At 46.9% G+C, this 20,176-nt stretch overlaps 1 protein-coding gene across 1 annotated transcript in view; it reads right to left on the bottom strand.

The window, feature by feature from the left end:
• Nucleotides 1-584: 584 nt before the first annotated feature.
• The window catches only part of LOC311124070 (PH domain leucine-rich repeat protein phosphatase 1-like), a 40,876-nt gene continuing 21,284 nt past the window's right edge, over nucleotides 585-20,176 (bottom strand). Inside the window, exons 5-17 of the mRNA XM_084198287.1 lie at nucleotides 18,357-18,503; nucleotides 16,395-16,622; nucleotides 13,660-13,862; nucleotides 12,519-12,579; nucleotides 10,881-10,976; nucleotides 10,616-10,771; nucleotides 5,955-6,155; nucleotides 5,482-5,644; nucleotides 4,771-4,901; nucleotides 3,906-4,022; nucleotides 3,292-3,486; nucleotides 2,929-3,178; nucleotides 585-2,845 (exon numbers count right to left, since the gene is read on the bottom strand). Of these exons, the coding sequence (XP_084054413.1) occupies nucleotides 1,433-2,845; nucleotides 2,929-3,178; nucleotides 3,292-3,486; nucleotides 3,906-4,022; nucleotides 4,771-4,901; nucleotides 5,482-5,644; nucleotides 5,955-6,155; nucleotides 10,616-10,771; nucleotides 10,881-10,976; nucleotides 12,519-12,579; nucleotides 13,660-13,862; nucleotides 16,395-16,622; nucleotides 18,357-18,503 (3,361 nt within the window). The 3' untranslated portion in view covers nucleotides 585-1,432. The remainder of the gene's footprint in view (nucleotides 2,846-2,928; nucleotides 3,179-3,291; nucleotides 3,487-3,905; nucleotides 4,023-4,770; nucleotides 4,902-5,481; nucleotides 5,645-5,954; nucleotides 6,156-10,615; nucleotides 10,772-10,880; nucleotides 10,977-12,518; nucleotides 12,580-13,659; nucleotides 13,863-16,394; nucleotides 16,623-18,356; nucleotides 18,504-20,176) is intronic.

The raw sequence follows: 20,176 nt of genomic DNA on the forward strand, positions 1-20,176 counted from the left end.
ATGTTGAGTTAGTTACATCACCATGGTTGCATCAGACATTCCAAGCAGTGTGGGAGTAAATAATAAATACATTTTATACACCCATAGTCACTTTGCAGTTTTCTTTTCACACTCACCATCGCTGCTGCCCCTTCCTGTGGTTCGTACGGCCCCGTGTAGCTCAGTTGGTAGAGCATGGTGCTTGCAACGCCAGGGTTGTGGGTTCATTTCCCAAGGGGGGCCAGTATGAAAATATGTATGCACTCACTAAGTCGCTCTGGATAAGAGCGTCTGCTAAATGACTAAAATGTTTTTAAAAATGTAGCCCCTTCCCACCTCTCCCAAAACAAGCCAACAACCTTATGATTATTTGAAAATGTAGATTTATTATAGAAAAAGTAGCTTTCCTGTGTGATTAGCTTAGATACAACAATGCCTTTGTCGAGAAGTTTGAGTTCATTAGATCACACATTCATTGAGCTGCGTAATACCAGTATTATCCCCCCCCCCCTCTCTTTCCAGTGTTCTCCCCAGTCCTTACACTTCTACCTCTGTTACCCCCTCCATCCATCTCTCCCTCCCTCCCTAAGACAACATATGTCTGTATCAACAATCTTCTGAAAAAAAATAATAATAATTCTCTCAGAGAAGATTAGTACACGTCAATTACTAGGTCACACTTATGAGTATGCAACTCCTAGGAGTTAGTCTGTCTCTCAGCATCAGTCTACTTAGCATTCAGCCCTAGCACTTTAGAGGCCTACAGGCCCAAATAGCAACCTATTCCCTATATAGTGCACTACTTTTGACCAGGGCTCTGGTCAAAAGTAGTGTACTAGGGAACAGGGTGCCATTTGGGACGGAGCCACATTCAGGCTGCCTTCCTGGCTGGCAGAAATAAAATAGCTCTCTAGCAAGAATAGTTCAGTCAGTCTAGCAGAATGTACCATTCAGCTTTATAATAGTTCAAATAAAAGTTTCTGCATTAAAAAAAGTGATTTATTAACTCCATTCATCACAAAATGATAGAAATTAATTATATTAACTTGAACTTTGTGAAGCAAGTAAATAATGCCTGTGTTTATAAAAATGTATTTTATTTCCTGGGGTCATAAAGTTAAGAATATAAAATGAAGTAAATAAAACAACAGTCTTGCTGGCCATTAGCAGGTTTGAGGCTTCTTCAGGACAGTCTTCAGGAGGGTCGGTGTGTTTCGGGAGGGGCTGTGCATGTACACACACACACACACCAATAAGGTCCAGTGAAGTGTCCCGAGTAACTCCTCAATCTCTGATCCCATTCATTGGGATATTGAATAGCGTGCCATTTGGGAAACAACCATACGGTAACTCCTCTCCAGACATTCTATAATAGCCGTAGCAGGGATTCTTCACAGGCGCGGTCTAATGTGCTCTGAAGGGGTTGTAACAGAACAGTATGGTGAGCTAGAGGCTAGAAGGGCGTGACATAGTATTCTGCTGCAGGCCGTGGCTGGGGGTATGTCTGGTGGTCCTGGGGGTGTGTCTGACTCTGCTCCTGTTGTTGTTGTTTCATGATCTCCCGGACTTCCTCCTCCAGCTCAGGGGGAATGATGAGCTTGTCGTCAGGGTCTGGCTGGGCCGGAGCGTTGAAGTAACCCCCTTGCTTCCTGACGGGGGCGTCGCCCACCTCCTCTATCACATCCTGGCTCCGCCCCTGACACGCCACCGAGCCGTTACCCCGCCCCTTACGCCCCAGAGTCCCGCTGGCCGAGCTAGTGCCTGAGCCCGCCCCTAACTGCGCCTCTCCACCAATCACACACAGCCTTGCTCCAGTCTCTCCAGGCCCCTCCTCCTGTCCCTGAACTCCAGTGTGTTTGGGTGTTACAGTGTCTGTCTCTACAGCCCTCAGAGGCTCCTCTCCTCCTACAGGGTCAGGGTTAGGACTGGGCTGAGGGTCAGGAGACGGCTGAGGGGGGGACGAGGGTGGGGTGGGGGCTGACTGGCAGGCGGGTGGAGGTAAAGGCTCAGGCTGCTGTGAAACAGAGGTGTTAGGGTGTGTGTGAGGGTCAGGGTTGGGGTGTGTGTGTGGGTCAGGGTTGGGGTGTGTGTGAGGCATGGGTATAGAGCAGGCCCGTGCTCTCAGACAGTGTACATCAGCCTCCACCTCCACCCTGCTCCCATTAGAAAACACCCCAGCTATAGGCTCCTCATCCTCACTGTCCAGCCCGTTGTCAGACAGAGCCCCGGAGTACTGCCTCTGGAACGCTGCTCTTCCACCTCTGTACACCCCCGCTCCCCGCCCCAGCACCCCCCCGCGCCCCCCTGGGGCCACGCCCTTCTCTGTCTGATTGGCTGGCTCGTCCGACGACGCCGTCGACCCCACCTCACTGCTCATCTCCGACGTGCTGACCTCACTGCTGACCTCACTTCCTGTCCCCATCGCCGGAGGCGGTAATGGTAGAGTTCCATCCGCTGAGCCGTAGCCGGGGTGGTGGTGTGTGTTACCAGTGGTGTGTGTTTGTTGTGTGTGTGTTTCCAGGCCGGGCCCAGGGCTGGGTGGGGGTGGTGGGGGCTCACAGCAGCAGCACTCTTCAGTGATACTCAGCTGCACCACCACGGCACACAGACTGTCAGGACAGCCGTAGCCCTGCGCCAGCGTACACAGCTTCTTGGCTGCTGCTAGGGAGTCTGGGACGTTACGCACCGCCTCCACTGCCTCGCAGGTGGACATGGTATCCCACAAGCCCCGGCTGGCCAGGATGAAGAACTCATCCTGCGGGGTGAGGGTTACCGTGGAGACGTGGGGTCGTGGGGTCACGGCGGGACACAGGAAGGAGTAGCCCATGATCCTGGTGGAGTCAGTCACTCCGTTCACCTTGTTGTCCTGGGGGGTGGGGGGTGGGGGGGGTGTTAGGACCTCTCGACAGACATACAGACATACAGACAGTACAGTGTGTGTGTGTGTACCTCAGTGATGATAGCGTGGTGCTGGCGTGCTCTTTGGTACTCTGGCTGCTGTTTGACGGTGTGTGTGATGGAGAGAGGGAGGGCCTTGCCATCACGACACAGGACCGCTTGACACCGTCCCACGTTAGCCGCAGTCACCGTGAAACAGCCCCCGCCGCCACCGCTACGGTCGCTGGGGGCAACCAGGTCGTGGCGGATGTGGCAGAGGGCCGCGGAGCCTCCCAGCCTCTGGCCTGCTGTGCCCAACTTCCTGTTATAACAACAACACAAGATGAACAGGAGTTAGTGTGTGTGTGCATGCGTTTAAGAAAGAAACTGTGTGTGTGTATGTGCATCTGGGAGAAAGACAGTGTGTGTGTGTACCTCTGCATGGTGAGGAAGGTGTTGGTCATACAGTCCTCTTGGTTCTTGCTCTTGTGCAGTTCCTCAGCCAGCACGTCTCCCATGGTGCATTGCAGCAGGTAGGGCACCTCAACGTTCCGGTCTCCGTCAAACACCCCGTACAGAGCCTCCCTGCTTCCACAGAAACTATCCAATGCCAGGGCTGCTACACACAGCCTGAGACAAACACAAATACGTTAGGAATAACACACACACACTCTGTACTGCTATTCCCAAAAGAGAGGCTATCCAGAGATAGATAGATAGACCAACAGAGGAGTGATGGATGAAGAGAGAGATAAAAAGTGTATTGTTTACTGTTAGTTTCTGATTGTTTATTTCCCTTGTTTATTTCCCTTTTGTTTATTGCCAAAGCAAGTGTAATAGACAATGTAAACATATGTTTCCCATGCCAATAAAGCCCTTTGAATTGATAAAGGGAAATGGAGTGATAGATGAAGAGAGAGAGGGCGAGAGAGGGCGTGATAGACGGAGAGAGAGAGAAAGGAAGATGGAGTGAGAGAGAGGGAGAGAGAGGGAGAGACAGAGAGAGAGAGAGAGAGGGAGAGACAGAGAGAGAGAGGATAGGTACTGACTTGTTGTTGACCCCAGAGGCCTCTGTGTATCCATGGCTCCAGACTGCAGGCTCCCCGGGACCCTCACTGCCACAAAGAGAGGAGGGAGACAGGTCCACACGGAAACACCTAATGTTACTGCAGGAGGGAGAAGGAGGAGGAGAGATGATGAAAGAAGGAGAGGGAGAGAGGAGTAGAAGGAAGAAATACATCAGAGTGAGTTTAGAATGTTCTCAGGGACTTATAAAAAGTTACATTTGTTGATGTGTGCATTGTGTGGGTGTGCGTGTAATCTTGTGTGTGTTAGTGTCCACAACCTGGTCTCAGAGCATTTCGTATTATTCTGTACGTAAATCCGAGGGACTCCATTTATTATCTGTTAAGTTTGGTATGGTTAAATAAGACAGATGGTTGCGTAAGGCAAAAACGAAATGAGGGTGGTTGGTCGGGCGTATAACACAAACGTCTAGCAACCCAAAGGTTGCGAGTTCGAATCTCATCACGGACAACTTTAGCATTTTCAACTACTTACTACTTTTTAGCTACTTAGCATGTTAGCTAATCCTTCCCCTAACCCTAACCTTAACCCTTTTAGCTAATCCTTCCCTTAAACCTAACCTTAACCCTTTAACCTAACCCTATAACCCTATAGTGAGCTAGCTAACGTTAGCCACCTAGCTAGAATTCGTAAAAAATATCATAAGTTTTGCAAATTCGTAGCATATCATATGAAATGGGTGATGGACATCCACAAATTAATACATACTATACGCAACGTAACATATCTTACTAAATGGAGTGTCTCTGATTTACGTACAGAAATGCTCTGAGACCAGGTTGGTGTGCACGCATTATGGTGTGTGAGTTTGACTGTGTGTGTTCTTACTTGAGCAGCTCGAGGCTCCGGTGGTCCAGGTTGAGGCGGGGGTTGCCTGTCAGGTCCAGCTCCTGTAGTTTAGGAGGCAGAGTCTCTGGGAGGACTACTTCACACAACTCATTACAGCTTAGATCCACACACTGCAGGAAGGAGGAAGGGAGAGGGAGAGAGGGAGTAAGACAGAGAGGGAAAGAGAAAGAGGTCAAAGACACACTGGCCAAGATCAGATGTTAGGGTTATTAATAGTGTGTGTTTTCACAGCAATCTCAGATTAGGGGATATATTTATGAGATTACAGAGGTTGCGTCCCAAATGGCAGAACCCTATAGACCATGGGTATTCAACACTTACCCTACAAGGTCCGGAACCTGCTGTTTTTCTGTTCCACCTGATAATTAATTGCACCCAACTGGTGTCCCAGGTCTAAATCAGTCCCTGACTAGAGGGGAACAATGGAAAAAGGAGTGTAACTGGCTTCAAGGTCCAGAGTTGAGTTTGAGCGATATAGACCCTGGTCAAAAGTAGTGCACTATATTGGGAATAGGGTGCCATCCGGGACGCATCCAGAGAATGGCCTGACATACCCAGGTTAATGTGACAGACCTGAACACTGCTAAACAGGACCATGGGAACCTCAACCATGAAGTCAGAGTATCAGGAGAGGGTGTGCATCCGTCTCTATGCGTGTGCGTGTGAGTGTGTGTGTTGTGTCTGTCCTACCTTCATGTCTTGAAGCTGGAGGACCTCAGGGAAGACAGTGATGTTGTTGGAGTGGGCAGAGAGTGTGTGCATGCGCCTGCAGCTCAGGATGGTGGTGGGCACCGCTCTCAGCCTGTTCCCACTGAGGTCCAGTTCCTCTAGCTGCTCCAACCGAGCCATCTTACTGCGGTGGGAGGGAGGGAGCCATTTCGATTTTTAGAAAACCTTTATTGGCACCATTTAACTACTGTACATACATAGCAAACTCAAATGCCATTAAGTAAAATGTCACTCCACAGCAGTGCCTACAAAGTTAAAACCAGCCCCCCTCCCACAGAGAGAAACAAAGAAAGAGAGATAGAGGGAAAGGGTGAGAAATAGAAGGGTTTTCAAATGTGTGTGCATGACAAATAAGAAGACAGTAAAAGAGAGAGCGTGTGTGTGTGAATGTATGTGTGTGTGTGTGTGTGTGTGTGTGTGTGTGTGTGTGTGACCTGGCTGGGAATGTCTGTAGCTGGTTGTAGGCCAAGTGCAGCACCCTGAGGTGAGCGTGGCCAGTCAGCAGGGGGACACTCTTGTCCGTCAGGCTGTTATTGGTCAGATACAGCTCCTGCAGGCTGCTGAAGCTCTCCTCTGATAGGTTGGCTGGAGGGAGGCACTCCAGCTTATTGGCTGATGCGTTCAGGTAGCGCAAGCTGTGAGGAAAACCAACCAACAACGTTAGTAAGTAGCTAAAGAGGTAGACAGGGAAGGCGTGTGTGTGTGTCCCAGTACCTGTGTGTGTGTGTGTGTGTGTCCCCTACTGGCGAATGTGCAATCACAGGAGAACTGGATAAACTGGAAGAGCTCCGTTCCAGACTATCCTACCAACGGGACATAAAAAAAAACTATAATGTTATGTTTCACCGAGTCATGGCTGAACGACGACTTTTTTGGGTTTTCCGTACATCGGCAAGACAGAACAGCTACCTTAGGTAAGACGAGGGGTGGAGGTCTGTGTCTATTTGTCAATAACAGCTGGTGCACGATCTCTAATATTAAGGAAGTCTTACTCGCCTGAGGTAGAGTACCTCATGATAAGCTGTAGACCACACTATTTACCAAGATAGTTTTTATCTATATTTTTCGTAGCTGTCTATTTACCACCACAAACCGATGCAGGCACTAAGACCGCACTTCATGAGCTGAATAAGGCCATAAGCAAACAAGAGAATGCTCACCCAGAGGACGTTAATGCAGGAAAACTTACATCCGTTTTACCTAATTTCTACCAGCAAGTCACATGTGCAACCAGAGGGGGAAAAAACTATATAGACCACCTTTACTCCACACACAGAGATGCGTACAAAGCTCTCCCCCGCCCTCCATTTGGCAAATCCGACCATCATTCTATCCTCCTGATTCCTGCTTACAAGCAAAAACTCAAGCAGGAAGTACCAGTGACTCGCTCAATACAGAAGTGGTCAGATGACGCGGATGCTAAGCTACAGGACTGTTTTGCTAGCACAGACTGGAATATGTTCCGGCATTCACACGATGGCATTGTGGAGTATACCACATCAGTCACCGGCTTCATCAATAAGTGCATTGGCGACGTTGTCCCCAGTGACCGTACATTCATATCCCAACCAGAATCCATGGATTACAAGCAACATCCGCACTGAGCTAAAGGCTAGAGCTGCCACTTTCAAGGAGCAGGACACTAATCCAGACGCTTATAAGAAATTCTGCTATGCCCTCCGACGAATCATCAAACAGGCAAAGCGTCAATACAGGACTAAGATTGAATCCTACTACAATGGCTCTGACGCTCGTCGGATGTGGTGACGCTCTCATGCCGCAAACTATTACGGATTACAAAGGGAAACCCAGCTGCGAGCTGCCCAGTGAGTCGAGCCTACCAGATGAGCTGAATGCCTTCTATGCTCGCTTTGAGGCAGACAACACTAAACCATGCATGAGATCACCAGCTGTTCCGGATGACTGTGTGATCACACTTTCTGTAGCCGATGTGAGTAAGACCTTTAAACAGGTCAACATTCACAAGGCTGCAGCTGCAGGGCCAGACGGATTACCAGGACACGTACTCAGAGCATGCGCTGACCAACTGGCAAGTGTCTTCACTGATATTTTCAACCTCTCCTTGACTGAGTCTGTAATACCTACGTTTCAAGCAGAACACCATAGTCCCTGTGCCCAAGAACGCCAAGGTAACCTGCATAAATGACTATCGTCCCGTAGCACTCACATCTGTAGCTATGAAGTGCTTTGAAAGGCTGGTCATTGCTCACGCCACCATCATCCCAGAAACCCTAGACCCACTACAATTTGCATACTGCCCCAACAGAGGATGCAATCTCTATTGCACGCCACACTGCCCTTTCCCACTGCATTCAACACCATAGTGCCCTCAGAGCTCATCACTAAGCTAAGGACCCTGGGATTAAACACCTCCCTCTGCAACTGGATCCTGGACTTCCTGACGGGTCGCCCCCAGGTGGTAAGGGTAGGCAACAACACATCTGCCACGCTGATCCTCAACACGGGGGCCCCTCAGGGGTGCGTGCTTAGTCCCCTCCTGTAGTCCCTGTTCACCCACGACTGCGTGGCCACGCACAAATCCAAAATCATCATTATGTTTGCAGACAACAAAATGGTGGTAGGCCTGATCACCGACAATGATGAGACAGTCTATAGGGAGGTCAGATACCTGGCTGTGTGGTGGAGGGGTCAACAACCTCTCCCTCAACATGAGCAAGACAAAGGAGCTGATCGTGGACTACAGGAAAAAGGAGGGCCGAGCACGCCCCCATTCACATTGACAGGGCTGTAGTGGAGCGGGTCAAGAGCTTCATGATCATTGGTGTCCACATCACTAACAAACGATCATGGTCCAAACACAACAAGACAGTCGTGAAGAGGGCATGACAACGCCTATTCCCCCCCAGGAGACTGAAAAGATTTGGCATGGGTCCTCAGATCCTCAAAAAGTTATATAGCTACACCACTGAGAGCATCCTGATTGGATGCATCACTGCTTGTTATGGCAACTGCTCGGCATCTGACCGCAAGGCGCTACAGAGGGTAGTGCGTACGGCCCAGTACATCACTGGGGCCAAGCTTCCTGCCATCCAGGACACCTATACCAGGCGGTGTCAGAGGAAGGCCCTAAAAATTGTCAAAGACTCCAGCCACCCAAGTCATAGACTGTTCTCTCTGCTACCGCACGGCAAGCGGTACCGGAGCACCAAGTCTAGGTTCAAAAGGCTCCTTAACAGCTTCTACCCCCAAGCCATAAACAGTTGGCTACCCAGACTATTTACATTGACCCCCTTTTTTACCCCTCGCTGTTTATTATCTATGCAGTCACTTTATCCCTACATACATGTACACTACCGTTCAAAAGTTTGGGATCACTTAGAAATGTCCCTGTTTTCGAAAGAAAAGCATTTTTTTTGTCTATTAAAATAACATCAAATTGATCAGAAATACAGTGTAGACATTGTTAATGTTGTAAATGGCTATTGTAGCCTATCTACATAGGCGTACAGAGGCCCATTATCAGCAACCATCAGTCCTGTGTTCCAATGGAACGTTGTGTTTCCTAATCCAAGTTTATCATTTTAAAAGGTTAATTGATCATTAGAAAACCCTTTTGCAATTATGTTAGCACAGCTGAAAACTGTTGTGCTGATTAAAGAAGCAATAAAACTGGCCTTCTTGAGACTAGTTGAGTATCTGGAGCATCAGCAATTTGGGTTCGATTACAGGCTCAAAATGGCCAGAAACAAATAACTTTCTTCTGAAACTCGTCAGTCTATTCTTGTTCTGAGAAATGAAGGTTATTCCATGCGAGAAATTGCCAAGAAAATGAAGATCAAACACCAGTCTCAACGTCAACAGTGAAGAGGCTACTCCGGGATGCTGACCTTCTAGGCAGAGTTGCAAAGAAAAAGCCATATCTCAGACTGGCCAATAAAAATAAAAGATTAAGATGGGCAGTCTGAGATATGGCTTTTTCTTTGCAACTCTGCCTAGAAGGTCAGCATCCCGGAGTCACCGCTTCACTGTTGACGTTGAGACTGGTGTTTTGCGAGTACTATTTCATGAAGCTGCCAGTTGAGGACCTGTGAGGCGCCTGTTTCTCAAACTAGACACTCTAATGTATTTGTCCTCTTGCTCAGTTGTGCACTGGGGCCTCCCACTCCTCTTTCTATTCTGGTTAGAGCCAGTTTGCGCTGTTCTGTGAAGGGAGTAGTACACAGCGTTGTAAGAGATCTTCAGTTTCTTGGCAATTTCTCACATGGATTAGCCTTCATTTCTCAGAACAAGAATAGACTGACGAGTTTCAGAAGAAGGTTCTTTGTTTCTGCCCATTTTGAGCCTGTAATCGAACCCACAATTGCTGATGCTCCAGATACTAATCTTTAATCAGCACAACAGTTTTCAGCTGTGCTAACATAATTGCAAAAGGGTTTTCTAATGATCAATTAGCCTTTTAAAATGACAAACTTGGATTAGCAAACACAACGTGCCATTGGAACACAGGACTGATGGTTGCTGATAATGGGCCTCTGCATGCCTATGTAGATATGCCATTAAAAATCAGCCGTTTCCAGCTACAATAGCCATTTACAACATTAACAATATCTACCCTGTATTTCGGATCAATTTGATGTTATTTTAATGGACAAAGAAATTGCTTTTCTTTCGAAAACAAGGACATTTCTAAGTGACCCCAAACTTTTGAACGGTAGTGTACATATTACCTCAACTAACCTCTACCCCCGCATATTGACTCGGTACCGGTACCCCTTGTATATAGCCTTGTTATTGTTATTTTTTTATAGTATTTTTTCAAATATTTTCTTACTTTAAAAAAACTCAGCATTGTTGGTTAAGGGCTTGTAAGTAAACATTTCACGGTAACGTCTACACTTGTTGTTTTCGGCACGTGACAAATAAAATGTGATTTGATTTGTGTGTGTCCCAGTATCTGTGTGTGTCCCAGTATGTGTGTGTTTGTCCAAGTACCTGTGTGTGTATGTATGTGTGTCCCAGTATCTGTGTGTGCGCGTCCCAGTATCTGTGTGTGTGTGTGTTTCTCCCAGAGTGTGTGTATCCCAATGTGTGTGTGTGTGTGTGTGTAGCCTACCTCTGGGCCTTAATGAAGAGGTTGTGTGGTAGCTCAGTTAGCAGGTTGTGTTGTACGTCTAGAACCTCTAGCTGAGATTTCTCCAGCCTCTCAGGTAGTCTACGCAGAACGTTACACCCCACCAGCAGTTTACGAAGACTAGCACTGCAGAATAAACTACAGGACACACAGACACACAATACAGCACAGTCAGAAAGAGAGAGAGAGGGTGTGTGTACAGTAGAACTCTGTGTGAGAATGTGGAGTATATCTGTATATTACTCACTGTATGGGTAGCTCTTTGATGTTGTTGTGGCTGATGTCCAGGACCTCTAGTCGGGTGCTCTCACACACCCAGTCAGGCACACAGTCCAGATGGTTCCTACAACACAACATAGTCAGGCACACAGTCCACATGGTTCCTACAACACAACATAGTCAGGCACACAGTCCACATGGTTCCTACAACACAACATAGCCAGACAGGCACACAGTCCACATGGTTCCTACAACACAACATAGCCAGACAGGCACACAGTCCAGATGGTTCCTACAACACAACATAGCCAGACAGGCACACAGTCCAGATGGTTCCTACAACACAACATAGCCAGACAGGCACACAGTCCATATGGTTCCTACAACACAACATAGCCAGACAGGCACACAGTCCAGATGGTTCCTACAACACAACATAGCCAGACAGGCACACAGTCCAGATGGTTCCTACAACACAACATAGCCAGACAGGCACACAGTCCAGATGGTTCCTACAACACAACATAGCCAGACAGGCACACAGTCCAGATGGTTCCTACAACACAACATAGCCAGACAGGCACACAGTCCAGATGGTTCCTACAACACAACATAGCCAGACAGGCACACAGTCCAGACGGGTCCTACAACACAACATAGCCAGACAGGCACACAGTCCAGACGGGTCCTACAACACAATAGTAAAAAAACAAAAACATTCTATAGTTACATAATGCAATATTTGTTTGGGACGATATTGTATCCATATTTGGCTCCAAGTTTCGACGTGTAAAAAAAAAAAAATTGCTACAGTGGATAGCGTTAGCTTGTTCTCCATCTTTTCAAATAGTGAGCAACATGTTTTTAGCACTTTTATTTCCCTGACTGATCAAAACGTGTTTTCTCATGCTGTCTTATCTCTCAGCAGCAGACATACACGGAGTGTAAAAATATTAAGAACACGCTCCTAATAATGAGTTGCACCCCCTTTTGCCCTTAGAACAGACTCAATTCGTCGGGGCATGGACTCTACAAGGTGTCGAAAGTGTGCCACAGGGATGCTAGCCCATGTTGACTCCCAATGCTTCCCAAAGTTGTGTCAAGTTGGCTGGATGTCATTTGGGTGGTGGACCATTCTTGATACACACGTGAAGTTGTTGAGTGTGAAATGCCCAGCAGCGTTGCAGTTCTTGACACAAACACACCCCTTTATCTACACTGATTGAAGTGGATTTAACAACTGACATCAATAAGGGATCATATCTTTCACCTAGATTCAGTCTATGTCATGGAAAGAGCAGGTGTTCTTAATGATTTGTACACCCATTGTATAGTGAGCAATATGTTTGGAACATCAAATCGCAATATCGAATTGCAATACATATAGAATCATGAGAATCGCAATACATATCGTATCGGCAACTAAGTACCACGATAATATCGTATTATGAAGTCACTGGTTATTCCCAGCCCTAAACACAACACACTCAGACAGGCACACAGTCCAGACGGTTCCTACAACACAACACAGACAGCAATCAGTCACTATGAATCTATCTCTTCTCTCTGTCCATCAACCAATAGGTCAGTTAAAACAATCAATCACTTGTATATTCTCTACCCATTCAAGTATCCATCCATCGATTGTGAACTATGTGGTTCTTACCTGGACACGTCCACAACAGTGAGGCTCTCTGGAACAGGAAACACCTCCAGCGCTCTCAGCTCTGGAAAAAAAAACAACACCCCATCAATACAGTATATACAGGGAACTGCCAAAATAAAGGAAACACTTGAGTAAATGAGGGATACAAAGTATATTGAAAGCAGGTACTTCCACACAGGTGTGGTTCCTGAGTTAATTAAGCAATTAACATCCAATCATGCTTAGGGCATGTATAAAAATGCCCAGTTGCCCATTATTTTGGCTACCATGGTTAAAAGAGATCTCAGTGATTTTGAAAGAGGGGTCTCAAAGGAGCATAGGGGGTTTAAAGGGTGTGTGTCTCAGTCACGAGATCTCAACCCAATTGAAAACTTATGGTAGATTCTGAAGCGGTGCCTGAGACAGCGGTTCCCACCACCATCAACAAAACATCAAAAATATGGAATTTCTCATGGAAGAATGGTGTCGTATCCCTCCGATAGAGTTCCAGACACTTGTAGAATATATGCCAAGGCCCATTGAACCGTTCTGGCTCGTGGTGGCCCAACGCCCTATCAAGACACTATGTTGGGGCCTCCCGAGTGGGGCAGTCGTCTAAGGCACTGCATCGCAGTGCTAGCTGTGCCACTAGAGATCCTGGTTCGAGTCCAGGCTCTGTCGCAGCTGGCCGCGACCGGGAGACCCATGGGGCGGCGCACAATTGGCCCAGCGCCGTCCATCGCGCACTAGCGACTCCTTTGGCGGGCCGGGCGCAGTGCACGCTGACTTGGTCGCCAGGTGTACGGTGTTTCCTCCGGCACATTGGTGTGGGCACTGTGTAAGAAGCAGTGCGGCTCAGTTAGGTTGTGTTTCGGAGGACGCATGACTCTCGACCTTCGCCTCTCCCGTGTCCGTACGGGAGTTGCAGCGATGGGACAAGACTGTAACTACCAATTGGATACCACGAAATTGGGGAGAAAAAGGGGGTAAAATAAAAAAATAAAAAAATGGACACTATGTTGGTGTTTACTGTATTTTGGCAGTTACCTGTATGTGTGTATGTGTCTGTACATGTCTCTCAACTGTTTGCAATGTGGATAATTACTATATAAAGTGTTCATGTTTGTGAGTGTACATGCATGAGCGGTGTGTGTATGTGTACCGTTGTGTGCTGTGTACAGGCCCTTGAGTGCTAGGCCGCTGACTCTGAGGAGTGTGAGTGTGTTTCTGTCACAGCGTAGGAGCTCCAGCCTGGATAGGGACCTGACGTCAAGCTCCTCCAACCCAGCATCCCGCACATCTAACTGGGCCACGTGGCTCAGCAGGCCAGCCTCCCCAACCACCACCCTCTGGAGCCTGTTCAACCTACAACAAAGAGGGAGGGAGGGAGAGAGAGAGAGAGCGAGAGAAAGGGGGTTAGAGAATGGAGAGTGATCATTTAGTGAGATTTACTTTTCAAAACAGACATTTTCCACAAGTTTTTACATGTTGATATTGAGTTGAACCCCTTTTGCCCTCAGAACAGCCTCAATTCGTCAGGGCATGGACTCTACAAGGTGTCGAAAGTGTTCGACAGGGATGCTGGCCCATGTTGACTCCAATGCTTTCCACAGTAGTGTCAAGTTGGCTGGATGTCCTTTGGGTGGTGGACCATTACTGATACACACGGGAAACTGTTGAACATGAAAAACCCAGCAGCGTTGCAGTTCTTGACACACTCAAACTGGTGTGCCTGGTACCTACTACCATACCCCGTTCAAAAGCACTTAAATACAGTCGTGGTCAAAAGTTTTGAGAATGACACAAGTATTGGTCTTCACAAAGTTTGCTGCTTCAGTGTTTTTAGATATTTTTGTCAGATGTTACTATGGTATACTGAAGTATAATTACAAGCATTCCATAAGTGTCAAAGGCTTTTATTGACAATTACATTAAGTTTATGCAAAGACTCAATATTTGCGGTGTTGACCCTTATTTTTCAAGACCTCTGCAATCCGCCCTGGCATGCTGTCAACTAACTTCTGGGCCACATCCTGACTGATGGCAGCCCATTCTTGCATTATCAATGCTTGGAGTTTGTCAGAATTTGTGGGTTTTTGTTTGTCCACCCGCCTCTTGAGGATTGACCACAAGTTCTCAATGGGATTAAGGTCTGGGGAGTTTCCTGGCCATGGACCCAAAATGTCAATGTTTTGTTCCCCGAGCCACTGAGTTATCACTTTTGCCTTATGGCAAGGTGGTCTCAGGATGCTTTACTGTTGGCATGACACAGGACTGATGGTAGCGCTCACCTTGTCTTTTCCGGACAAGCTTTTTTCCGAATGCCCCAAACAATCGGCAAGGGGATTCATCAGAGAAAATGACTTTACCCCAGTCCTCAGCAGTCCAATCCCTGTACCTTTTGCAGAATATCAGTCTGTCCCTGATGTTTTTCCTGGAGAGAAGTGGCTTCCTCGCTGCACTTCTTGACACCAGGCCATCCTCCAAAAGTATTCGCCTCACTGTGTGTGCAGATGCACTCACACCTGCCTGCTGCCATTCCTGAGCAAGCTCTGCACTGGTGGTGCCCCGATCCCGCAGCGGAATCAACTTTAGGAGACGGTCCTGGCGCTTGCTGGACTTTCTTGCCCCTTAACCATGGTTAACAGAGGAAGAACAATGATTTCAAGCACCACCCTCCTTTTAAAGCATCCAGTCTGTTATTCTAACTCAATCAGCATGACAGAGTGATCTCCAGCCTTGTCCTCGTCAACACTCTCACCTGTGTTAACGAGATAATCACTGACATGATGTCAGCTGGTCCTTTTGTGGTAGGGCTGAAATGCAGTGGACATTTGTTTTGAGGATTAAGTTCATTTTCATGGCAAAGAGGGACTTTGCAATTAATTGCAATTCATCTGATCACTCTTCATAACATTCTGGAGTATATGCAGATTGCCAAAATAAAAACTGAGGCAGCAGACTTTGTGAAAATTTTATATTTGTGTCATTCTCAAAACTTTTGACCACGACTGTACACAATCCATCAATTGTCTCAAGGCTTAAAAATCATTCTTTAACCTGACTCCTCCCCTTCATCTACACTGGTTGAAGTGGATTTAACAAGTCACAATAAGGGATCATATCTTTCACCTGGATACACCTGGTCAGTCTATGTCATGGAAAGAGCAGGTGTTCATAATATTTGGTATACTCAGTGTAGCTAAAGTATTCTTATTACCAGTGGTGACCCATCATTCAGGGCAGGTGGCAGAGCCCCACCTGTTTTGAGCCCCACCTGTTTTGCATGTTATTTGGCATTAATACGTGTCACATATCAGTTTGCAAACAATGTAAATAAAAATGTATTGAGTTAATAAAGCCACACACAAACATGGTCTCTTTTTTGCTTTCTTGAGTAAGACAGCTCCAAAATGCAGGTGTTTCAGCCTAGCTCAGTGCTTTCTGTGGTGGAGGAGCAGCCAGCGGAAAATACAAAGCGTAGGAGTTGGTAATCTTCTCTAGTTGCACCGTGATTGGCTCAGTGTTCTGTCACTCATGTGGACACTACTAATGGCTAACTGCAAGCGTTGCAGAGCAATCACGATTTTGCTTCCCCTGCTATTCGGTGGAGAGGGTGTGTGGTCCAAGTCTGGGTTTAAGGGTCTCTTTTCCAAGCTTAAAAGGATAAACATTCACATGCAACACCATGGGCCAGAAAAGGTTGAATACATTGGCCATGCTGTCAATCCATCATTACTTCGGCTGCGTTCAAAACAACTGGAAACTCTGGAAAAAAAACGAGCTCCGACTGGGAAAATTGGTTTTGAATGGTCATCCAACTCAGAATTCCAAGTCGGGAACAGAGCAAAACACTTGAAAGAACTAATTAAAACACTTATTTACAAAGTAATATACCTGAGATCTATGTGTCGGTGGGGGAGCCACTGCAGGCCGGCCATATCCAGAGAGGAGAGCTGATTCCCGGCCAGACAGAGCCTCTCCACCCTCCTGAGTCTCTCCAGGGCTGGAGGTACGCAGCTGAACAGGTTGAAGGACAGGCCCAGGTAGGTCAGGGCCTCCAGGGAGCCCAGCTCAGCAGGCAGGGAGCTCAGAGAGTTACCGTCCAGAAGCAGGGTCTGCAGGCTGGGGAGGAGGAGACGGAGAGAGGGGGTTAGTATGGAGCTCAGTGGGAGAGGGGATTGTGTGTGTGTAACCTTCACATGAGCTTTCTGTTATCGTGCCTGATTTTATGTGACATGTAAAACTTGTGTTTTTTTCCACGAGGGACATTGCAAATAGAGAGAGATTAGAATTTCAACTTTAAAAAGGCAAAATCTTTCAGATCCTATTACTGCAGGATTCCCACCAACTACTCACATCCTGGTTATTCTGTAGTGGACGGACTGGGCAACAGCACAAAACCCAACACTAGTGCTGAGCGATTAACTGAATGTCTTTTTTGGGGGGAGGGGGGTTATAAAACAACTAATTGACCAATGTCGTTTCAATTACTTGAATTCCATTTATTTGCTCCCTCTCTCTTCTCCCTATCAATTCAATTTCAATTTTCAATTTAAGGGCTTTATTGGCATGGGAAACGTATGTTAACATTGCCAAAGCAAGTGAAGTAGATAGTAAACAAAAGTGAAATAGACAATAAATATTAACAGTAAACATTACACTCAGAAGTTCCCAAAAAAATAAAGACATTTCAAATGTCATATTATGTCTATATACAGTGTTGTAACAATGTGCCAATAGTTAAAGTACAAATGGGAAAATAAATAAACATAAATATGGGTTATATTTACAATGGTGTTTGTTCTTCACTGGTTGCCCTTTTCATGTGGCAACAGGTCACAAATCTTGCTGCTGTGATGGCACACTGTGGTATTTCACCCAGTAGATAAGGGAGTTTATCAAAATTGGATTTGTTTTCAAATTCTTTGTGGGTCTGTGTAATCTGAGGGAAATATGTGTCTCTATGGTCATACATTTGGCAGGAGGTTAGGAAGTGCAGCTCAGGTTCCACCTCATTTTGTGGGCAGTGTGCACATAGCCTGTCTTCTCTTGAGAGCCAGGTCTGCCTACGGCGGGCTTTCTCAATAGCAAGGCTATGCTCACTGAGTCTGTATATAGTCAAAGCTTTCCTTAAGTTTGGGTCAGTCACAGTGGTCAGGTATTCTGCCACTGTGTACTCTCTGTTTAGGGCCAAATAGCATTCTAGTTTGCTTTGTTATTTTGTTAATTCTTTCCAATGTGTCAAGTAATTCTCTTTTTGTTTTCTCATGATTTGGTTGGGTCTAATTGTGTTGCTGTCCTGGGGCTCTGTGGGGTCTGTTTGTGAACAGAGCCCCAGGACCAGCTTGCTTAGGGGACTCTTCTCCAAGTTCATCTCTCTGTAGGTGATGGCTTTGCTATGGAAGGTTTGAGAATCGCTTCCTTTTAAGTGGTTATAGAATTTAACGGATCTTTTCTGGATTTTGATCATTAGTGGGTATCGGCCTAATTCTGCTCTGCATGCATTATTTGGTGTTTTCCGTTGTACATGGAGGATATTTTGTCAGAATTCTGCATACAGTCTCAATTTGGTGTTTGTCCCATTTTGTGAATTATTGGTTGGTGAGCGGACCCCAGACCTCACAACCATAAAGGGCAATGGGTTCTATAACTGATTCAAGTAATTTTAGGCAGATCCTAATTGGTATGTTGAATTTTATGTTCCTTTTGATGGCATAGAAGGCCCTTCTTGACTTGTCTCTCTGATCGTTCACAGCTTTGTGTAAGTTACCTGTGGCGCTGATGTTAAGGCCGAGGTATGTATCGTTTTTTTTGTGTGCTCTAGGGTCCCTCTCTCCCTCCCTCGACCCCACTCACCTGTGCATGGTCCCCAGGGCGGAGGGCAGAGAGGTCAGACGGTTGCCTTGGAGGTTGAGCTCCGTCAGGGAGGTGATGTCACACACGGCCAGAGGGAAGTCAGACAGAGCGTTGTTAGAGAGATTGAGGCTCCTCAACCTGCAGAACCTAGATAGAGGCAGGGGGAGTGAGAGATGGGGGAGAGGGAGCGAGAGATGGGGGAGAGGGAGCGAGAGAGAGGGAGATATGAGAGAGAGAGGGAGATGGGGGAGAGAGAGAGAGGGAGATGGGGGAGAGAGAGAGAGGGAGATGGGGGAGAGAGAGAGGGAGATGGGGGAGAGAGAGAGAGGGAGATGGGGGAGAGAGAGAGGGAGATGGGGGAGAGAGAGAGAGGGAGATGGGGGAGAGAGAGAGAGGGAGATGGGGGAGAGAGAGATGGAGATGGGGAGAGAGAGAGGGAGATGGGGGAGAGAGAGAGGGAGATGGGGGAGAGAGAGAGGGAGATGGGGGAGAGAGAGAGGGGGTTAATCAAGATAGGAATCTTCAGAGAAAAACAAACAATAACATCACAGAAACTAAAGAGTCAGTAAGAAGAAGCATCTGGTTACCTAATGAGCCCATTCAGAACAACAACACTGGAGAGAGGGAGGACTACGTTCCAAATGGCAGAGTGCACTACTTTTGACCAGAGGACGTGATATTTACCATCTGCTATTCTCTCTATTCAGCACTTCAAAAATAACTGTTTGAAAAATGTATCTTGTATTTTTTGTTATTGGATTAAATGTTAGTTAAAATGACTAAATGTCATCATTAATTTGATATATTGGTGACTAAACTAAATCTTGTCATTGTATTTCACTGAACACTTAGATTTTGCATGATTGCCTCAGGGGTGAAAGATGTGTTCAACTCCAATGAATACACAATCAAAGGTTCTGAACATAAGACATGGGGCAATACAAGTGTTATCTGTTTTGAACTAAGAGTTTTGAAAATATACCACATCTGAAAAATGTGCCAAAGCGATCAAAATAAACTGTAAAGACACTTAATGCTGGTGTTTCCTTTATTTGGGCAGTTACCTGTATGTGAGCAGCACAAGTATATTGTTGTGATTGCACACATAAAAATATCCTTGAAAAAGAAGCTACCACAAACTGTGATGCGTGTGAAAATCTGGTGGGCACGTGTGTGAGAATCTTTGCCAAATCTGATAGGCACTCGGTTCCCCTGGTCTTCCCAGGCCTAACTAGCCTAATCCGGTTCACCGGATTTCCAAGGAAAAGCCACAGCCAGCCGCATTCGCAGCGCAGTGCCGCGCCACGGGAAAAACACATTCCTGAAGCCCCGGCTGCCTCCCCTCCCCTCCTCTCCTCTCCTCTCCTCTCCTCTCCCCTTGGGAAAGCTGTGTTTATGGAGGAACAATGGGAGCACAAAGCCATTCCCATCGGAAGTACAACCAGAGCTAACACAGTCACTGAACCACAGCGAGAACACTAACAGAGAGGGGGAGGAAGAGAGAAAGGGAGAGAATGAGAGAGAAAGGGAGAGAGTGAGAGAGAAAGGGAGAGAGTGAGAGAGAAAGGGAGAGCGAAAGGGCGAGAGACACACAGAGGTAGAAAGAGAGAAAGTGAGAAAATGCATCCAGAAGGAGGAAGGTAGATGGAGAAAGGAAGAGAGTGAGAGGAGGAGGATGTCCTGTATGCAGAGAGAGAAAGGAGGGGGATGATGTCCTGTATGCAGAGAGAGAAAGGAGGAGGATGATGTCCTGTATGCAGAGAGAGAGAGGAGGAGGATGTCCTGTATGCAGAGAGAGAGAGGAGGATGATGTCATGTAT

Source organism: Coregonus lavaretus, assembly GCF_964263955.1.
Source record: "Coregonus lavaretus genome assembly, contig: HAP1_SCAFFOLD_566, whole genome shotgun sequence".
Taxonomy (NCBI): Eukaryota; Metazoa; Chordata; class Actinopteri; order Salmoniformes; family Salmonidae; genus Coregonus; species Coregonus lavaretus.